The sequence below is a fragment of the Carassius carassius genome, chromosome 34, assembly GCF_963082965.1.
Source record: "Carassius carassius chromosome 34, fCarCar2.1, whole genome shotgun sequence".
Classification (NCBI taxonomy): domain Eukaryota; kingdom Metazoa; phylum Chordata; class Actinopteri; order Cypriniformes; family Cyprinidae; genus Carassius; species Carassius carassius.
This window is the reverse complement of record NC_081788.1, coordinates 6,087,433-6,103,598: the sequence shown is the minus strand read 5'-3', so window position 1 is coordinate 6,103,598 and position 16,166 is coordinate 6,087,433. Positions and strand designations below refer to the sequence as shown.

At 36.1% G+C, this 16,166-nt stretch overlaps 1 protein-coding gene across 2 annotated transcripts in view; it reads left to right on the top strand.

Moving 5' to 3' along the window:
* Positions 1-263: 263 nt before the first annotated feature.
* LOC132115376 (dynamin-1-like protein) overlaps positions 264-16,166 on the top strand; it is a 36,535-nt gene continuing 20,632 nt past the window's right edge. Inside the window, exons 1-9 of one of the 2 annotated variants that reach the window (XM_059523822.1) lie at positions 264-422; positions 1,240-1,341; positions 1,512-1,653; positions 2,623-2,661; positions 3,050-3,096; positions 3,191-3,259; positions 3,340-3,426; positions 5,505-5,667; positions 5,760-5,880. In XM_059523822.1, coding sequence (XP_059379805.1) covers positions 1,240-1,341; positions 1,512-1,653; positions 2,623-2,661; positions 3,050-3,096; positions 3,191-3,259; positions 3,340-3,426; positions 5,505-5,667; positions 5,760-5,880 — 770 coding nt within the window. In that variant the 5' untranslated portion in view covers positions 264-422. The remainder of the gene's footprint in view (positions 423-1,239; positions 1,342-1,511; positions 1,654-2,622; positions 2,662-3,049; positions 3,097-3,190; positions 3,260-3,339; positions 3,427-5,504; positions 5,668-5,759; positions 5,881-16,166) is intronic. The other variant, XM_059523823.1, reaches the window with a different exon arrangement.

Here is a 16,166-nt window from a genome sequence, read left to right as displayed (position 1 = left end):
GTTATGAAAATAATTGTTTTTTCTTTTTCTTCCTCTCGTAATTCCAGAAGAATTACCTAAATCCAAATATGCTCCTGTGATTTTGAAGTCTACGGCCGAAATAATATTGAAGGGTCCTGATGTTGGAAAGGGGCGTGGAAAAGCAGGCATGACATGTTATGATTGATAGGTATGTTATCCAATAAGAGGAAAATAAACTCTAGCGTCATTACTGCATTAGCCAATCAGATTTCTCGTAGCTGACGCTGGATCCGTCTAGTTTGACAGCCTGCTGTAAAGGAGCAGAAAATCAAAACCTCGAAACATGTCAGTCTTCCCTTGACTATATGTTATATTTTATATATTTCCAGCATGACAGTGAGCGTAATAAACCTCTGATTGTGTAATTCTGTAGAAGGCTCGACACATCGCATTACAGTAAGGTATGTAGCCCGTTTTATGGTTTCTGCTGTCATGTAACGTTAACCTTGTTCTGCTGTCAGTATCATCACACTGCAGGGCTGATGTCTGTCGTGAAATATTCAACAGGACTATAACATTAAATACCAAATTACTCTCATTTTATTAAATTAAATGGTCTTTTGCTTATAATTACTAGCTATGCGTATGAACGTGTGTGTGTGTGTGTGTGTGTGTGTGTGTGTGTGTGTTTGTACTACAAATTAATCGCATCAAATCAGTGTCTTTCAGGGTCGTTTGTTCTTCAGGCTTGTGCTTTTTACATGTGAAACGTAAGATATATATGATATAAATGTAAGATGTATATGAGTTTATGATTTAAATGATATTATTTTATGAATTTAAGACTTTCTGCTCAGATGTAAGGGTGAATCAAGACCTTTATTAATTATATATATATGTATATATGTATATATGTATGTATGTATGTATGTATGTATCAACTTTTATAAAAAATATGGGTGACTAATGTTCCATTGTCATTCAGAGTAACATATTATTTAAAAAAGAAGCAACATACGTATTTAGACATGTACTTTTTAAAATATATAAAATATATAAAATAGATCATACAAAATGTAATTATAGTTAAGTTATTAAAAACCTCTTTCTGTAAAAAATTGGGAAAAATGTTTTGTGTGTGTATGTATATATATATATATATATATATATGACTGTTATAATGCGTGAAGCATCTCTGTTGATGTAGCTACTATCTGTTGTTTGAGTGCTGTACGGCAGCTTCACAACCAGTGCTTCCATCTTTTTTTCTCTTCAAAGATGGAAACTCTGATCCCCATCATTAACAGGCTGCAGGAGGTTTTCTTCACACTTGGAGCCGAGATCATCCAGCTTCCTCAGATCATAGTCGTGGGATCACAGGTGAGTCGTGTGAATATGCAAGGTTTGAATTTGAGACTTTATGCAGGGCAATGCATTTTTACTTTTGTTTTGTGATAATACATCATGCACATCATGAAGCAGGTGTACATGTAAACACGGTGCAAGTATTTTCTCTGTCAAGTCAAGCATGTGGTCAAATGAATCCACAGAGCAGTGGGAAGAGTTCAGTACTGGAGAGTTTGGTTGGACGAGACTTTCTGCCCCGAGGCTCAGGAATAGTGACTCGTCGCCCTCTAGTGCTGCAGCTGGTGAACGTGCCTCCACTGGAGGAGAGGCGCAAACCAGACAATGGTAACAAGTGTGTCTCTTCTAAGGGTTTATCACATCTGTACTCTTTCGACTGCAGACACCGATACTGTGTCTCAAAAAATAGTGGTCTTCCAACCCAAACAGCATTTTTGATGTCACTGAAATGACTGTGATGCCAGGAAATACTATCTAGGTAGCCTTTCTAGGCTTTATGACACAGCCGAAGACATAGCACACAAGTGCTTGCTTTGCATACCTTAAAATAGAAGTATGACGAATATTTCTTTCAGTGTTCTTCAAGTAAAAAATCTTTAAGAAATGTTCTGGTTTAGTACATACCATGCAAAAACATCTCAAAAACTATCTCCACAATACATAAAGATTTCACATGTTAAAAGCTTACTAGTTAAGGTAAAGCTCACGTTTGAAGTTGGTACTATTTTATTTCAGCAAAAACTCAGTAAAGACAGCTGAAACTTTTTCTACTTTAATATTTTTTGGAACATTTATTTATTCTTGTGATCAAAGCTGTATTTTCAGCATCAGAAATCATTCTGTTATGCTGATTTACTACTCAAGAAACATGTATTATTATCATCAATGTTGAAAACAGTTGTGCTGATTTATATTTTGTGGAAACCATTATTCTCTTTTTTCTTTTTTGCTGATTTTTTGATGAATAGAAAGTTCGACAGAACAGCATTCATTTGAAATAAAAATCTTAACATAGCATTGTAAATGTCATTAATGTTCAATTTCAATTTGGGTTTCATATTTAAACCCTCTGGGATGTCTTGTCCCATAGACTTTTACTGTAAGAGCATTACTGTAAATGCGATTATTGGTTTATGTTTCCACACATAGAGCTTAACTTATATTGAGCCTGGAATGTTCCTTCTAACATCCTCTCTGACACTGTTGATGTATCCTGATCTCTCTGTGAATTTGTTTCTAATCCACTTACAGTAGTTTCTTCCTAATGCTCTCTCTGCTGTTCTCCCGCTTTCTCAGGAAATGGAGCTAAACAAAACACCCAAAACAATTATCCAGGTCTCTGTTCTTTAACAAATGTTTGTCTGCATGAACATTCATCTGTCCATTTTACTCTTCTGGTGTGCTTCTCATCCCACAGCCCTTGCTTCGTCTTCTGTTTCGCAAATGCCATTTAAAATAATGTGTTTTCATTTCTAAATCTTTCTGGTACTGTTTCCTGCACGTTTGAGCTTCACTCTCTCTCAGTTGTGTACTAGTGTATCTGGCCACTGCAACATTTCTGGTTGAATATTGATTTCACATTATGTTCACTTTGCAGTCAAAACCTGTAAAAAGCTTTTGTTTCTGTTCCGGTCTTTTATGGGAAGAGGGTTTCTGCTGAATTTTCTGCTAGGCTCATTATCATAAATATTGACTTGTGTTTCTCTCTCTCGATCTTCTAAAGGTATCAAAGCAGAGGAATGGGGCACCTTCCTTCACTGCAAAAACCAGGTAATGAAAAAGTTGATGAAAAAACAGGTCATTCTGAACACTTCATAGCTTGTTAACCTGGACTCTATTGAGATGCTGTTTTCCCGTTGCTCAGACTTTCACAGATTTCAGTGAAATCCGGAAAGAGATCGAAGAGGAAACGGATCGCAGTACCAATAATAAGGTGCAGTGGAAGCATGGCACTTCATACAGTTTTAGCTTTCTTCTTTAGGCTGTGTTTTAATGGATCTTTTTCCTCCCCAGGGCATCAGTCGTGAGCCCATTTACCTGAAGATCTTTTCCCCTAATGTACTCAGTCTGACATTAGTTGACTTGCCTGGCATCACTAAGGTACCCACAGTGACTCGACCTATTCTTTTAACATGTAATGCAAACAAATGACAAATGATGAAATGACTAAGCACGGGTTTTACATGAGATTTAGGGACAATTAAACTGATTTACATTGTACTAAGTATATATTAAATATTTTTTACAAGATTTTGAGCAATGCATCTTGTTGAACTTCAAAAGTCAAGTCTAATGTCTTTTTCTTCCTAATATGAAATTAAATTAAAGTAAGTGCTGAAAAACACAGGATGTGATAAAAACACTCCTAACTTGAAGAAGCGATTAAAGCAAAAGCTTAATAATGTGGCCAATTATTTCAAATATATTCTATCAGAGAATTGATTTTATTCATAACTTGTGAATTATTTATCACTTCTTCAATTATTTATCTCTAGTTCAGGGATTAAGTAACACAAAAATGAATGTTCTCTTGTCATTAACTGCAAACTAGTATTACACTTTTATCTTTTGGAACACAAAAGGAGATTATTTAATGACTGTCTGATTGGGTAAGTTCAATGCAATAGCAATAATAGGTCTGTTGTCTTTTGTCACGAGCCAACACACATTCAGTCACATTCAAACTAAGCATCTTTCTATGGTTCAGCGGTGAATTTGTGTGACAAACTTGTTGTGAAAAACTAAACACCTGTTGTGAAATCTGTGTGAGGAAGATGCTCTAACAGCAAGCTTGACAATTATGTGTACTATGCAAAGTATCTGAGACGTCTTTGCTTCAGTGCATAACTTGCATGCAAGTTTTCTCCTTATCTGTAGATCTTAGAAAGTCATGCTATTATGTTCATTTTACATAAAGGCTAGCCCTGAAATCTAGCGAATCTCTGTAACCTTTACAGACTTTGCTGAAAATGTATGCATTCACTTCAAACAGACACAGCAAAGGATATGTATTTTTTTAAAATATTTTATTTAGATATGTTTTGAAAATATAGTATAAAAATATAAATATATTTTTAAAAAGATAATTTTGCCCTATATTTAATCCCAAGAAAATACATTCACATGTCACATTTGAAGAAAAACTTTATTTGTTGTCTATAACATGTGTGAACATATGACACAAATTTAAATAAAATCCAGCAAGGAACATATTTAAGAATGTTCCAAAAAAAATTACAATATTAAAATAAAAAAATTTGAAACTATGAACATATATTTAGCATATTAAAATATATTTTGGGCACAACATATATTAAATATAAAAAAAATATAGGAGTGCAATAATTGTGACTATTTAATGACATTAAATGTAGGCTAAAAAAAATTTTTTTTTTTTTTTTTTTTTTTTTTTTTTTTGCAGGATAAGCCTTTTGAAAAATAGAAATAAAAGCATGACTTTAATGCATAGCATAGCCTATGTACTGTTTATATATTCACTAGATTTTTTTTTCATAGCCTTCAGATTGCGACACTGGGCAGGATGTGAAATTAGACTTTTAATGATGGATTAAATTTAAATATCCATTGTTTTGTTTTGTTTTGTTTTTTATTACATTTTGATAATTAGTATTAGTTTTTTTTATTAGGGATGCACCATGTTATTGCCCAATATTCGTTATTGACTGATAAAAGCAATTATCTGCACATGGCCGGTTGTTTAAAAGAAACCGATGATCAGAGCCGATTATTTCCTGTCAATCAAAAGGCAGCAGAGAGCAGCAACTTATGAAGAAAATGTTTCTTGTGGTGAATTTAGGGCTGTAATAACACATTGATGCAGTGCTGTTAACGCAGGTTCTATTTGACCCTCATAAACCACCTGTAGTTCAATCCAGGGTTGCCAGGTCTGCAGCGTTTCTTTCCCCAGGCATTATTTGTAATGCGCCTTCAATCAAATTATCACAACAAGCTTTGCGCGTTGTTACTTCTGATAAGAAACGCTGCCTCATCTTTCAAATCTTAAATATTTTATCACAAAATTCAAACAATAAATGCCGTTTTGATGCTCTTGAATGTGGTTTGACAGACCGCAGCTAGTTATAGCATGAAATAAACATGAATGAACATCAGAAGGTGTGCTCTATCTTTGTCATGTGATGTGATATTTTCTTGAGTAGGTCCCGGTTGGTGACCAGCCTGAAGATATTGAGACTCAAGTCCAAGAGATGATTCTGTCATACATCTCGAACCCCAACTCCCTCATCCTGTGTGTTTCTCCTGCAAACTCTGACCTCGCCACATCGGATGCCCTTAAACTGGCACGAGATGTGGACACAGATGGTGAGCAACATGCAGAGATTGTCCAGATTTCATTAGTACACTTCGAATGGCACTGTGGGAATGGCGTGTATTCATTGACTGTGTACCCTCAGGTCGCAGGACGCTGCTGGTGGTCAGTAAGCTGGATTTGATGGATGCGGGGACAGATGCTCTGGAGGTGCTGTTGGGCCGGGTTATACCCGTGAGACTGGGCATTATTGGTGTGGTTAACAGGTCAGTTACCCTATTACCTCTTACCCTATCTGGATTTTAAATGTCATAACATGGGTGTAGCTTGACACTTGAGCATTAGAAGGCCAATCCAAGCCAGTCTCACTTTTAAACACACTTTAGCTATTCTGTAGTAAACCTACAAATTCTCACTCAACCCTGAATTACTCATAAGGGCAGTAAACACGTTGAAAATAATGCACTGTAAACATGTTGTCAACACAATCACAAAGTTTATAAAGCAAATAAACTAACCCCCTACTTTAACACATAATTTTAAACCACTGCTTGAACACATAATTGCAGGCACACAAGCACTTTACATTTAGTAAATCTTCCTGAAAATAAATAAGCAGTTTATATTTTAAAAATTGTTTTGGTTTGGCTCCGTGTCTATAATCCACCAAAATGCAGATTCGTTACTCAACAGCTTTTTACGTAAATGGGATTAGGGAGGACATAGTAAATTTAATTTGATATATTAAATTACTTACAAAATAACAATTTAACATATTAAAATACCTACATTATTTGCATATTTACTTTAGAATTTTAAATTTTAAATTTAACCCTTGTTCACTGAAGGAGGGGACAGAAACGTCACGTCATCGATCGATGAATTGGAATCTCGCTTTGAGAGACCGATCTACTTCTAGTGTAAACGAAATGAACCAATACACATTGGCTTGCAATTGTTGCATCCAGCTGCAGCTGATCACAGCTTGAGCATTAAAAGGCAGCAGGTGCAATGCATACCAGGTTTTTGCTGAGGAGTCAAGCTGGTGACCCGGCCACTCAGAGGTGGTACAATAGCTGTGGTGACGGGACTTGACGTCACCGTTCCCCCATTCAGGGAACGAGGGTTACATACGTAACTGAGACGTTCTCTTTCATCCGGTAACTCTCGAAGTCACATCGGTGACTGACGAATTGGGATCCTCTACCAAAGTGTCATGGACATGTAATTCAGTCGTGTGTTAAAATCACTCGCGAAACTACAGGGATGCTGCGGAAGCCCCATTCTTTCCGGAGGAGGTCTCGGGAGCAAATACGCTAGAAGTTGTTCTAGCTGCTTTCCCAGGTTCCTGATTGTGGCGCAAAGGGACGGATTGTGAAATGAATGTAATTGTAAAATGAGATAAAAGAAGGAAGTAAAACAGCAATAACATTATGATATAACATTGTAACATTAAAAAAAACATAACATTTTTTACAATTTGTTAATTTCAAAATGTAGGATAGTCTTAGGCTACAGTCTACTAAACAAAAATTAAAAGAAGACCTTTACACAAAGGATCATATGCATGCGATTTTTATAGAGCGGGATGTTAATAGTTTGTCTGTTTCTTAAACAGATTCACACTCAATCGCTTTAGCAAAAAATGCATTTAAACAAATGTAATCTTACAGTGCTACTACATTACCAGCATGCTATCTGATTTTGAAATCTTGAAGAAGTTAAACCTCTGGAGTTGATTAATGCGGATACGCGTTATGAGTCATTTTCTCCTGATAACCCCGAAAAGAACTTAAATTACACTTTCAGTTTTAATCGTACAGATAAGAGCAATACATCAATCGAATCTGTAAAGGGTCTACTTTTTTTGGATACAGACATAATAACAACAAAACTTTGTGCACTTATAAAATAAAAATAACAAACAAGGTGTGCTGTCTGCAGCCTTTGTCTGCGCTGATCTTCATTTACAAACATGTCATTAAAATGAACTGTAACTCCGTGAATACTCAACGAAAATACATGAGAGAGATATCTATAGAAAGCTTGACATGTCTACTTTTAAACTAAACAAGTGCCGCCGAAAACAGATATTCTGTGATAAAGTAATCCATATGAAAACAACGCGATGTCTGTTTTTCATGTCTCCCTTCATTATATCTAATGTGACCACGCCCCCGCGCTGAACGCGCTATACAGATTCAAACTAAACGCGCGGCTTGAATACGCCCACACAGAAGAAAAAGCAGCGAGACTGTTCTTCAAGTTTTTATTTTACTGTTTGCTTCGCGATGAGAGGAATAAGTCATAATTCACCCCAAAAAGATGTGATGAGGTTGAGGATTTGAGAAATGGATTTCCTCAGAAAAAAAAGAATGAAGCACTTTATTCAGCAGAGATCATAAACATGAGTAAGTCTCTTTTTATTTATTTATATACTTGTACTAGTTTTCACATAACGTGTAAACATTTTACTAGTTAGACTTTTTCCAAACTATAATTCCTGACTAAATGTATAAGCAAGTGAAACATTATGAAGTTTCAATAACAATATACAATACTATACCATTCAAAAGCTTGATGTAAATAATATAAATGTAACAAATAAATGTAACTGCAACAAATGTAACAAAAAATAGTGTTCTTTTAATTTATCCCCCTTAAAAAACCTGAATAATAATAATAAGAAAATAAGATTGCTAAATGGATTTCTGAAGGATTGTGTGACTTGAGTAATGGTGCAAAAAAATTGTTTGAAAGTCAGCTTTGATTGTTCCTGATAAACTGTTTAACTGCTCCCCCAAGTGGATATTAAAGTATGTTGTGGGATAATTAAATATATTTTTTTAAATAAACTACAAACATAAAATTAAATAGATTTATTTTGTCTTCACATTCTCTCTTGTAACCCCTCCCTCTCAGTGGCACAGATGACTGAATGGCTCATTATGCGGCTCATTATGCAGCTCATTATGCGGGCCTTTGTCTTCTCAGGTTTAAATCACAATGATATTCATGATAGTTGAAGCCTACTCGCATATGACTTTTACCAACAAAAAGTGTCTTAGAAAATTTAAATCAATATATTGTTTTCTGTGAGTGAGTAAACAAGATGATTTTCACATAATTTAGAAAGAAAAATTCTAGGCTACAAGCTCCAGTTCTCAAAAGTCCCGGGAGCCATTGTTCTGTATGTGTTTTTTTGCCTTATTCAAGTGATTTAACATTTTTTGTTTTTCACTAACCATGCATAACATTTTTTTTTCTCAAAAACACAATCATGTACATACATGCTGCTCACACATTATTATAGCCCAGTTTGTGCTGATTAAAGTGAGATTAGACTTTACCCATTTAGATATTTATAAGAAACTGAAAAAAGCACAAATGTCAGGGCATGACAAAACTTCCAGGCCCCAAAAATACCCTTAGACTCCAGAGGGTTAATCGATCTGTTTAGATAAAATAACTGACAAAAATGTACTGTTATTTTCATCACAAACAAAATGTTCACAGCAGAAAGCAGCAATTAAAGATTTAATGCTTACAATGTTATTAGTTTGGCATGTGATATAGGGAAAAAAGTTTACACAAAATAGCTTAAGCCACTTTGAAACTCTCCTGTTATTTTTTTTAATTATTATTATTTTATATGCTACGTAATGAACATAACATTTCAAATGTACCTAAATACTTTATCCACGGAGTGAAGGCGGAGCGTGTTTCTGGTATCAGTGCGCGCGGAGGGGAAGTTGTTGCTGCTCACAGACTCTGCTGCGAGTGAGAGAGATGTTTCACCCGACGAAATGAAGACGACCGCGGGAGCACAAGCATAGCACATCCGCCAAAAATCAACCTGCAACAATGCTCGTTGATCGACTCGCCAAGTTTTACTTTTGTAAGTCGCATGGCAGTAAATAATTCGATAATATGACCATGCAATCAATAAAGATATTTAATAAAAACATTAAAACAAGCAGGGCTGTAAAATAAAACAATAAAAAAACGCACGCCAGGTCTACACCGGACACAAGTGGAGTGATCCAACAAAAGACAACAGAACACAGTGATGGATACACTGGACACGATCCCCATCAGTGAACTCATGCTCGTTCTGTTTATGATGAAATGTTCTGACACTGTGTTCAGATGATTTGACACTACAGTGTGATGTCATCAAGTTTAGACACACTTTTTGCTGTGGGGCACGGATGACATCTCTCGTGTCTGGTGTAGATACAGACAGTGACTGCTCTATTTACAAATAAGTTCTATAAGAAAAAAAAAAAAAACTATACCAACGGCATAACGAGATGGAAATATAAACTAGAAAATATATTAACAGGTCCTCCGTCCATGACACTGACTCACTGCTGAGCTGCCAGTTTTAATCTTAACAGCTCTTAAAGCTGAGTGGATGGTTAGATGCATGATGGGCTAGTATTAAATAAATAAATAAAAAATAAAGGTCTTTCCAGCATTAAGGTAATAACAGTACTGTTTTTTTTAAATCATCTTGTTGCAGTTATAAATTTGACTGCTAAATGAATGATAAAGAACTATATTAAAACTTGTTTTGTAAAATTTCTTCGTCATTTGAATATTGATTTAAAAATTGGTTTAAATCATAAATCAGATTCTTTTTCTAAAAAAAAAAAAAGAAATCTGGGATTTTTTTTTTTTTTGCCATATGTTATTGCCCTACTTTAAAAGCAAGTAAAGAAGGCTCCCTTTAAAATCACTTAAGTTGTCAATTACTAAAGCATATTTTTTACATTTTACAACGAATTTTGTTGATTATAATGAGAGAACTTGAGTTTAATCGTGAGGACGTTTTATTAATCTGTCCATTCTTTAGAGTTTCAAAGATTTAATCGTGCAGGTTTAATTTTATTCGTTTTAGGCAAATTAGGCCTAAATAATGAGAACGAATTTATACAGTGCTTCATGTTTAAACATGCAACAATTTCTTTTGAATAATATAACGCATAATTAATATAATATAAACAATACTGCACACCTTTTAAATGTGTCAAATCTAAAATATGGTTTAATACCATGTAGCTTAGAAAATATAAGCACAGACTCAGGCACAGGCTTGACATTTATCCTGCTTGAATTCGTTCTAAGAAATGCACATAACTTCATAAATACCAAACTTTCATCTGTGAATATTAAATATTAAATATATTAAATATTTAAACTATAGTTTTTTTCTTTCATTTTCCGTGACTGAAGCAGTCAAATCTAACACATCAGAGAGGCAAAACTGACGTCTATTTGCGAAAATGTGCTTTGATGCGCTTGTTTGATAACTTGTGGTTAAAGCGCCACTCAGCGGTCAAAAGCTGCAAATGCACTTTACAAATGCCGCGGTGGCGGTACCCGCGGCGGTAAAAAGGGCCTTTTGAATGTCTACTTACTGTACGTTACTGCACTAAGTGCTAGCTTGATACCATTAGCAATGGCGCTGTCGAGATCCTCTTTGGTGATGGCGGAATCTTTGAATTTTTTCTTTATTTGTGATTGCTCAATCACTCTTTTCTGATTGTCCTTGACCTTTGAAGTACTCATGATGGAATAGATAGAGAGTAGTTCAAAATTCACTATCAGGATTGTAGAATATTTGACAGAGTGAGCAGAGCGAAGGACTTTGTGTGCACTGCCACATGATCACATGAGGTCACATGATCTCCTCCTCTGGAACCAGCATATCGGTTTCCAGCAGTAAAAGGTGCCGCCCATGACCTGGTGAGCTCCTATTGCACCTCCGGGAAGAAAGGCACCGAGGTGGGGGACTGAGGACCAGTGCAAGTCCCCCCAAGAAACCAATCATCCAGTCCCGAGGGATCGGGACGTGGTGTAGATTTCCCCTCGAGCCCTACCCTCTCGGTGGCCTGGAAAAGCATAGCCAAAATTTCTGGATCCGATTCAGACCTTGCCACCACCCTGGAGGGTGGCAGCGCAGCCTAATCTTTCTCTCCAGACAGCTCTCCCTCCGATGCAGTGATCGACATCTGGTCGTCTGGAGGACCCCCAAAGGATACCACTGGTACACTCTTTGAAGAGGGCCCAGCACATTCCTTTGGCAGCTCAACTGGTTTCGAAGGGCTAGAGGAGCGATGGTCCCCCGAGGGTTGGTTCCCTGAGGGGTTTACCACCACTGTAATCCTCATACCACTTGGGCTACTGCTGGAAATAGCCCTCTACGAGCACTAGATCGCGGCAGAGGCAACGGAGCTCTGCCCTCTTTTTTTGAGGAAACAGAGCCTGGCCCGCAGTTCTGAGATGGTCATCTTCCTACAATGGGAACATGACTCATTCACAAATGCCATCTCAGCGTGATTAATGCCCAGACACATAAGGCTGCGTTCCATCACCCGTTGCCAGGTAACGACCTCATCCAGAAACGCATGGTGAAATGGCATCTTTAAAAAGACAATCTGTTGTCTCTATACAAAGACACACCTGTGTAAGCTCTTTTAGAGAAATTTCTCTTTCAGGGAAATGCTCTCTTAGTGCTGAGGTGCATGGGAATGGCCGCTTGCACCAAAACGGGGTAGTGCAGCCTGAAATGTGCAACCCTGAAGCACTGTACCACCAAAACCAGAAGCTTTGAAGAGCGCATTGAACTCTTAGCTCACTGAAGAGACTTGGATGGAGCAGAATGATGTTGTCGCTCGGCTCCGAAATGAAAAGCTGGTATGCATCGCACCTGCTGCCTTTTTATGCTCATGCTGTGTTCAGCTGCAGCTGGATGAAATAATTCTCGAAGCAAGATGTCAGTTCGTCGGTCACTGACGTGACGTCGAGAGTGACCTACTGAAAGGAAACACTATATATCATGTACGTGTTGCCTACTTTAAAATTGTGATTTAAATATCCTCAAGAAATGGGAGTATTTGTATTTGCAGTCCACTGTTTTTTAATACATTTAAGCTGTTTAATATGAATTTAATATATTATTGAATTATTACTGTTAATAATAATATGTATAGAAAATTCAGATACAGAAAAACAACTGTTCAAATGTTTGAGGTTATTATTAACAATAATATTTATTTAATATTTACTAATATTTTTGAAAGTTTTTTATTCTTACCAAAGCTGCATTAATGAAAAAATACAGTATGTAACTAATGAAACTAACATAAAATAACAGTACATAACTAACAAAATAAACAGTATTTATTTGAAATAGACAATTTACAATATTTTTTTTCTGTCACTTTTAAATCAATTTAATGTGTCCTTGCTTAAAATGTTCTTAAAAAATGTCCTACCTAAAAATAACAATAAAAATAATATATATATATATTTTTTAATTTAAATTGAAATACCTCTGAACTTTGACTTTACTGAGTTTTTGTTGTTCTGTGCAACTTGATGGTGTAAGTGCTCGTAAAGCAAAAATCATAGATCCCTCTAGCTCTTTTAGCAAAGCGGGTGGTCATTTCACCTCGAAACTGCACCGATTTTGACCTGCAGCAAAGTAATTCACATTTTGCAAAAGTGCAGAGTCTGTTTTTTTTTTCTCATGAGGCAGAATAGATCATTACAGAACTCATTTACATATGAAGTGCTAGAGGCACAGCAGCAAAAACAGCCTGTTTAAGCATAAGGTTCAGTGAGAGGGTGGAAAATGACCGTGTAAAACTACATCACAACAAGCACATGAAACCTTGAATAACATTTTAAGTGGACTTCAGGGAAAAAAATAAAGTGCTACAAAAGTGCGGTACATGGCCCTTTTGAATGCAGTAGAAACTTAATCAACCATGTGAAAAAGCCACAGTATAATTTTTGTACATTTCGAGTTTCTCTATCATAACCCTAAACAGCAGTGACTGTAATATTCCCTACGCTGTTATCCTCTCCTCTCCCGCCGTCTATTCATGCACTAGCACCGAAGGGTACCATGTCTTCCAGCTAACTCAGAGCCGCAATTGAGATAAATCACTGGTTTATTCAGCTTTGGCTTAAGCATGTCCTTTAGGGCCTGTACAAATACAGGAGGTAGTTTAATTGGGGAGAAGAACTGCAGTGACACTTTTCATTTCTCGACTCTCGTTAAGTTAATCAGACATAGCTGTGGGCCATCGTCTCTTCAGTTTTAACCTATGCTCGCTTTAAGGATTTAACAATGAGTTGTCCAACAGAAGATTTCCTATGAGAGAGTTTATGGAAAACAAGCACAGGCAACAAATATAAGACATGTTCGGTGAAATATATTGGTCAGTCATTTTATCAGTAGTGTTTGCTTATCAGTAGTTCAAACTAATCCCTAACCTTAAATATTAAATGTAAGCATGGATCTAACCCAGCACCGTTTGTGCAACGGACATAAATGATTCCTCAAATCATGTGTAATTGAAGAGAGATCTGACTTGACTGGTGGATGAATCAGGCATAACTCAGACTAAAGGAATAACCTGTGCTGTATCTAGAGACTGGAATATCATTAATACTTGGGCCAGTTTCGTGTATGAAAAATTCTGGATATTCTAGGATATGGAGAGAAGTATGGATATGGGGGAAAAAGGCTACATTTCCAAACTACTGCCTGTATTCTGGGTTCTAAAATGTACACTTTAGAATTTCTAAAAATAAAAAAAACATACAAGCAGAGTGTTGATCATGGCATTTGGATCAGGCAGCCAAGTTTAGGGATTTTTTTAGGGATCGTTTAAAGGAATAGTTCACCCAAAAATGAAACTGATAAAACATCACAAAAATCCACATGTAATCCACATGACTTCAGTCCATCAGTTAATCTTATGAAGTGATTTATAGGAGATGTTTGTAAGAAACAAATCCATCATTTTAACTTTAAACTGTGAGTTCCAAACTAAAAAAAAACTCTCTCTATCCATAAAATTGCTTCCTCCAGTGTAAAAATCTTCTTTTCTGAATCAGGAGAGAAATATGCACAAATCAAGCACAGTCCAAAAAATAATAAAAAAATCCTAAACAAAGATGGGGGTGGATTTTTATGTAAAAGGACAACAGAGGATGGACTTTTGTGCTGGAGGAAACGTTGTATATGGATTATGGACTCATATTTTATTCAGAAGCAATGGTATTATCTTAAAAACCTCTTAATGATGGATTTGTTTCTTACAAACATGCAGCTTTTCACTTCACTTCACCGTCATTGGAGTGGTGTGGATTACTTGTAGATTATTGTGATGTTTAAATCAGCTGTTTGGACTCTCATTCTGACGGCACCCATTCACTGCAGAGCATCCGCTGGTGAACAAGTGATGTGATGCTACATTTCTCCAAATCTGTAACAATGAACAAACAAGCTCATCTACATCTTGGATGACCTGAGGCTGTGTAAGTATTCTGCAAATGTTCGTTTTTGAGTGAACTTTTCCTGTAACATTCCTGAGTGAGTTCAAGGTGTTTCTCTTCCCTGCTCAAAACTGTTTTTCTTCAACTTTATTAAATGAACGAGTGTGAGCACCTCAAACCAACAACAGATAAAGTGAGTGTGTGATCTTTTCAACCAGTCTGTAAACAAGTTCTTTCTGTGCTGTTTGGTTATCACGCAACAACAAACCATGATTACAGTATCAAACAGATGAGTCAGAGGTGAATATATGCAGTTTATAAAGCGTTTTGGTTTGTTCTCTACACGTAAGCACATTATCACTTTGAGAAAGCTAATATACCTACAGATGACTGCCCTATTGATTACAGATGACTACTATGTAATGCTGAAAATAATGTAAAATATTGTTATATAGGCAATACTTTATGAGTGAGGTTACTGTCTGCTCTTTATCATGAAATAAATAGTGTAACAAACATTATTATACTGGAATGACAGTATTATGAATTTTAAATATTTTCAGTGTATGTAGTGAGTGTAAAGGCCATATCAAACGTAATCCATTAAAGTAATAGTTTTGCAATTGTAATAAAATGCTGTGCATTGAACTTGTCTGGGTTTGGTGTTTCCATTTTGAAATGGAAAATGTGTAGAAACCCTGCTATAAGCAAATACACCAAACCCACCCGAAACACCCTAGCAACCACCTAGCAATGCCCTAGCAACCATTCACAACACGTTTTCTTTAGAAAATTTACAAATGTGGTTTTCATTCCTAGTTAGCATGTGCACATTACTTGAGACTTTCTTGACAGAAGCAAAGGTAGAAGCTGCTTTTTTCCAGTAGTGGGCAGTAAACTAACAATTTTCAGTTTAGCTCTGTCCTGTAAATATGCACTGCAGATTAATTTAGAAATTCTCTGCGACTCTAATGAAAGAGCTGAAGACACTTTTGTCAGAGTGAAACCCTTTTTTCAATTAACAATTCATGCCTAATGATTTCAGCAATCTCTATATTTAAAGTCAACACAAAATCAATAGTAACTCGATTTTCTGGCTTACTGAGCCTGCTTGGTCTTATTATGAATGACCATGTGGACTTTTTTCCAAAGAGAAAAAAGTAATAACTTGCTGTGTCTAAAATTGCCTCTTTTTTGACCCCTTCAACCGCCATTCATATACACTGCCATTCAAAAGTTTGAGGTCAGTAAGGTT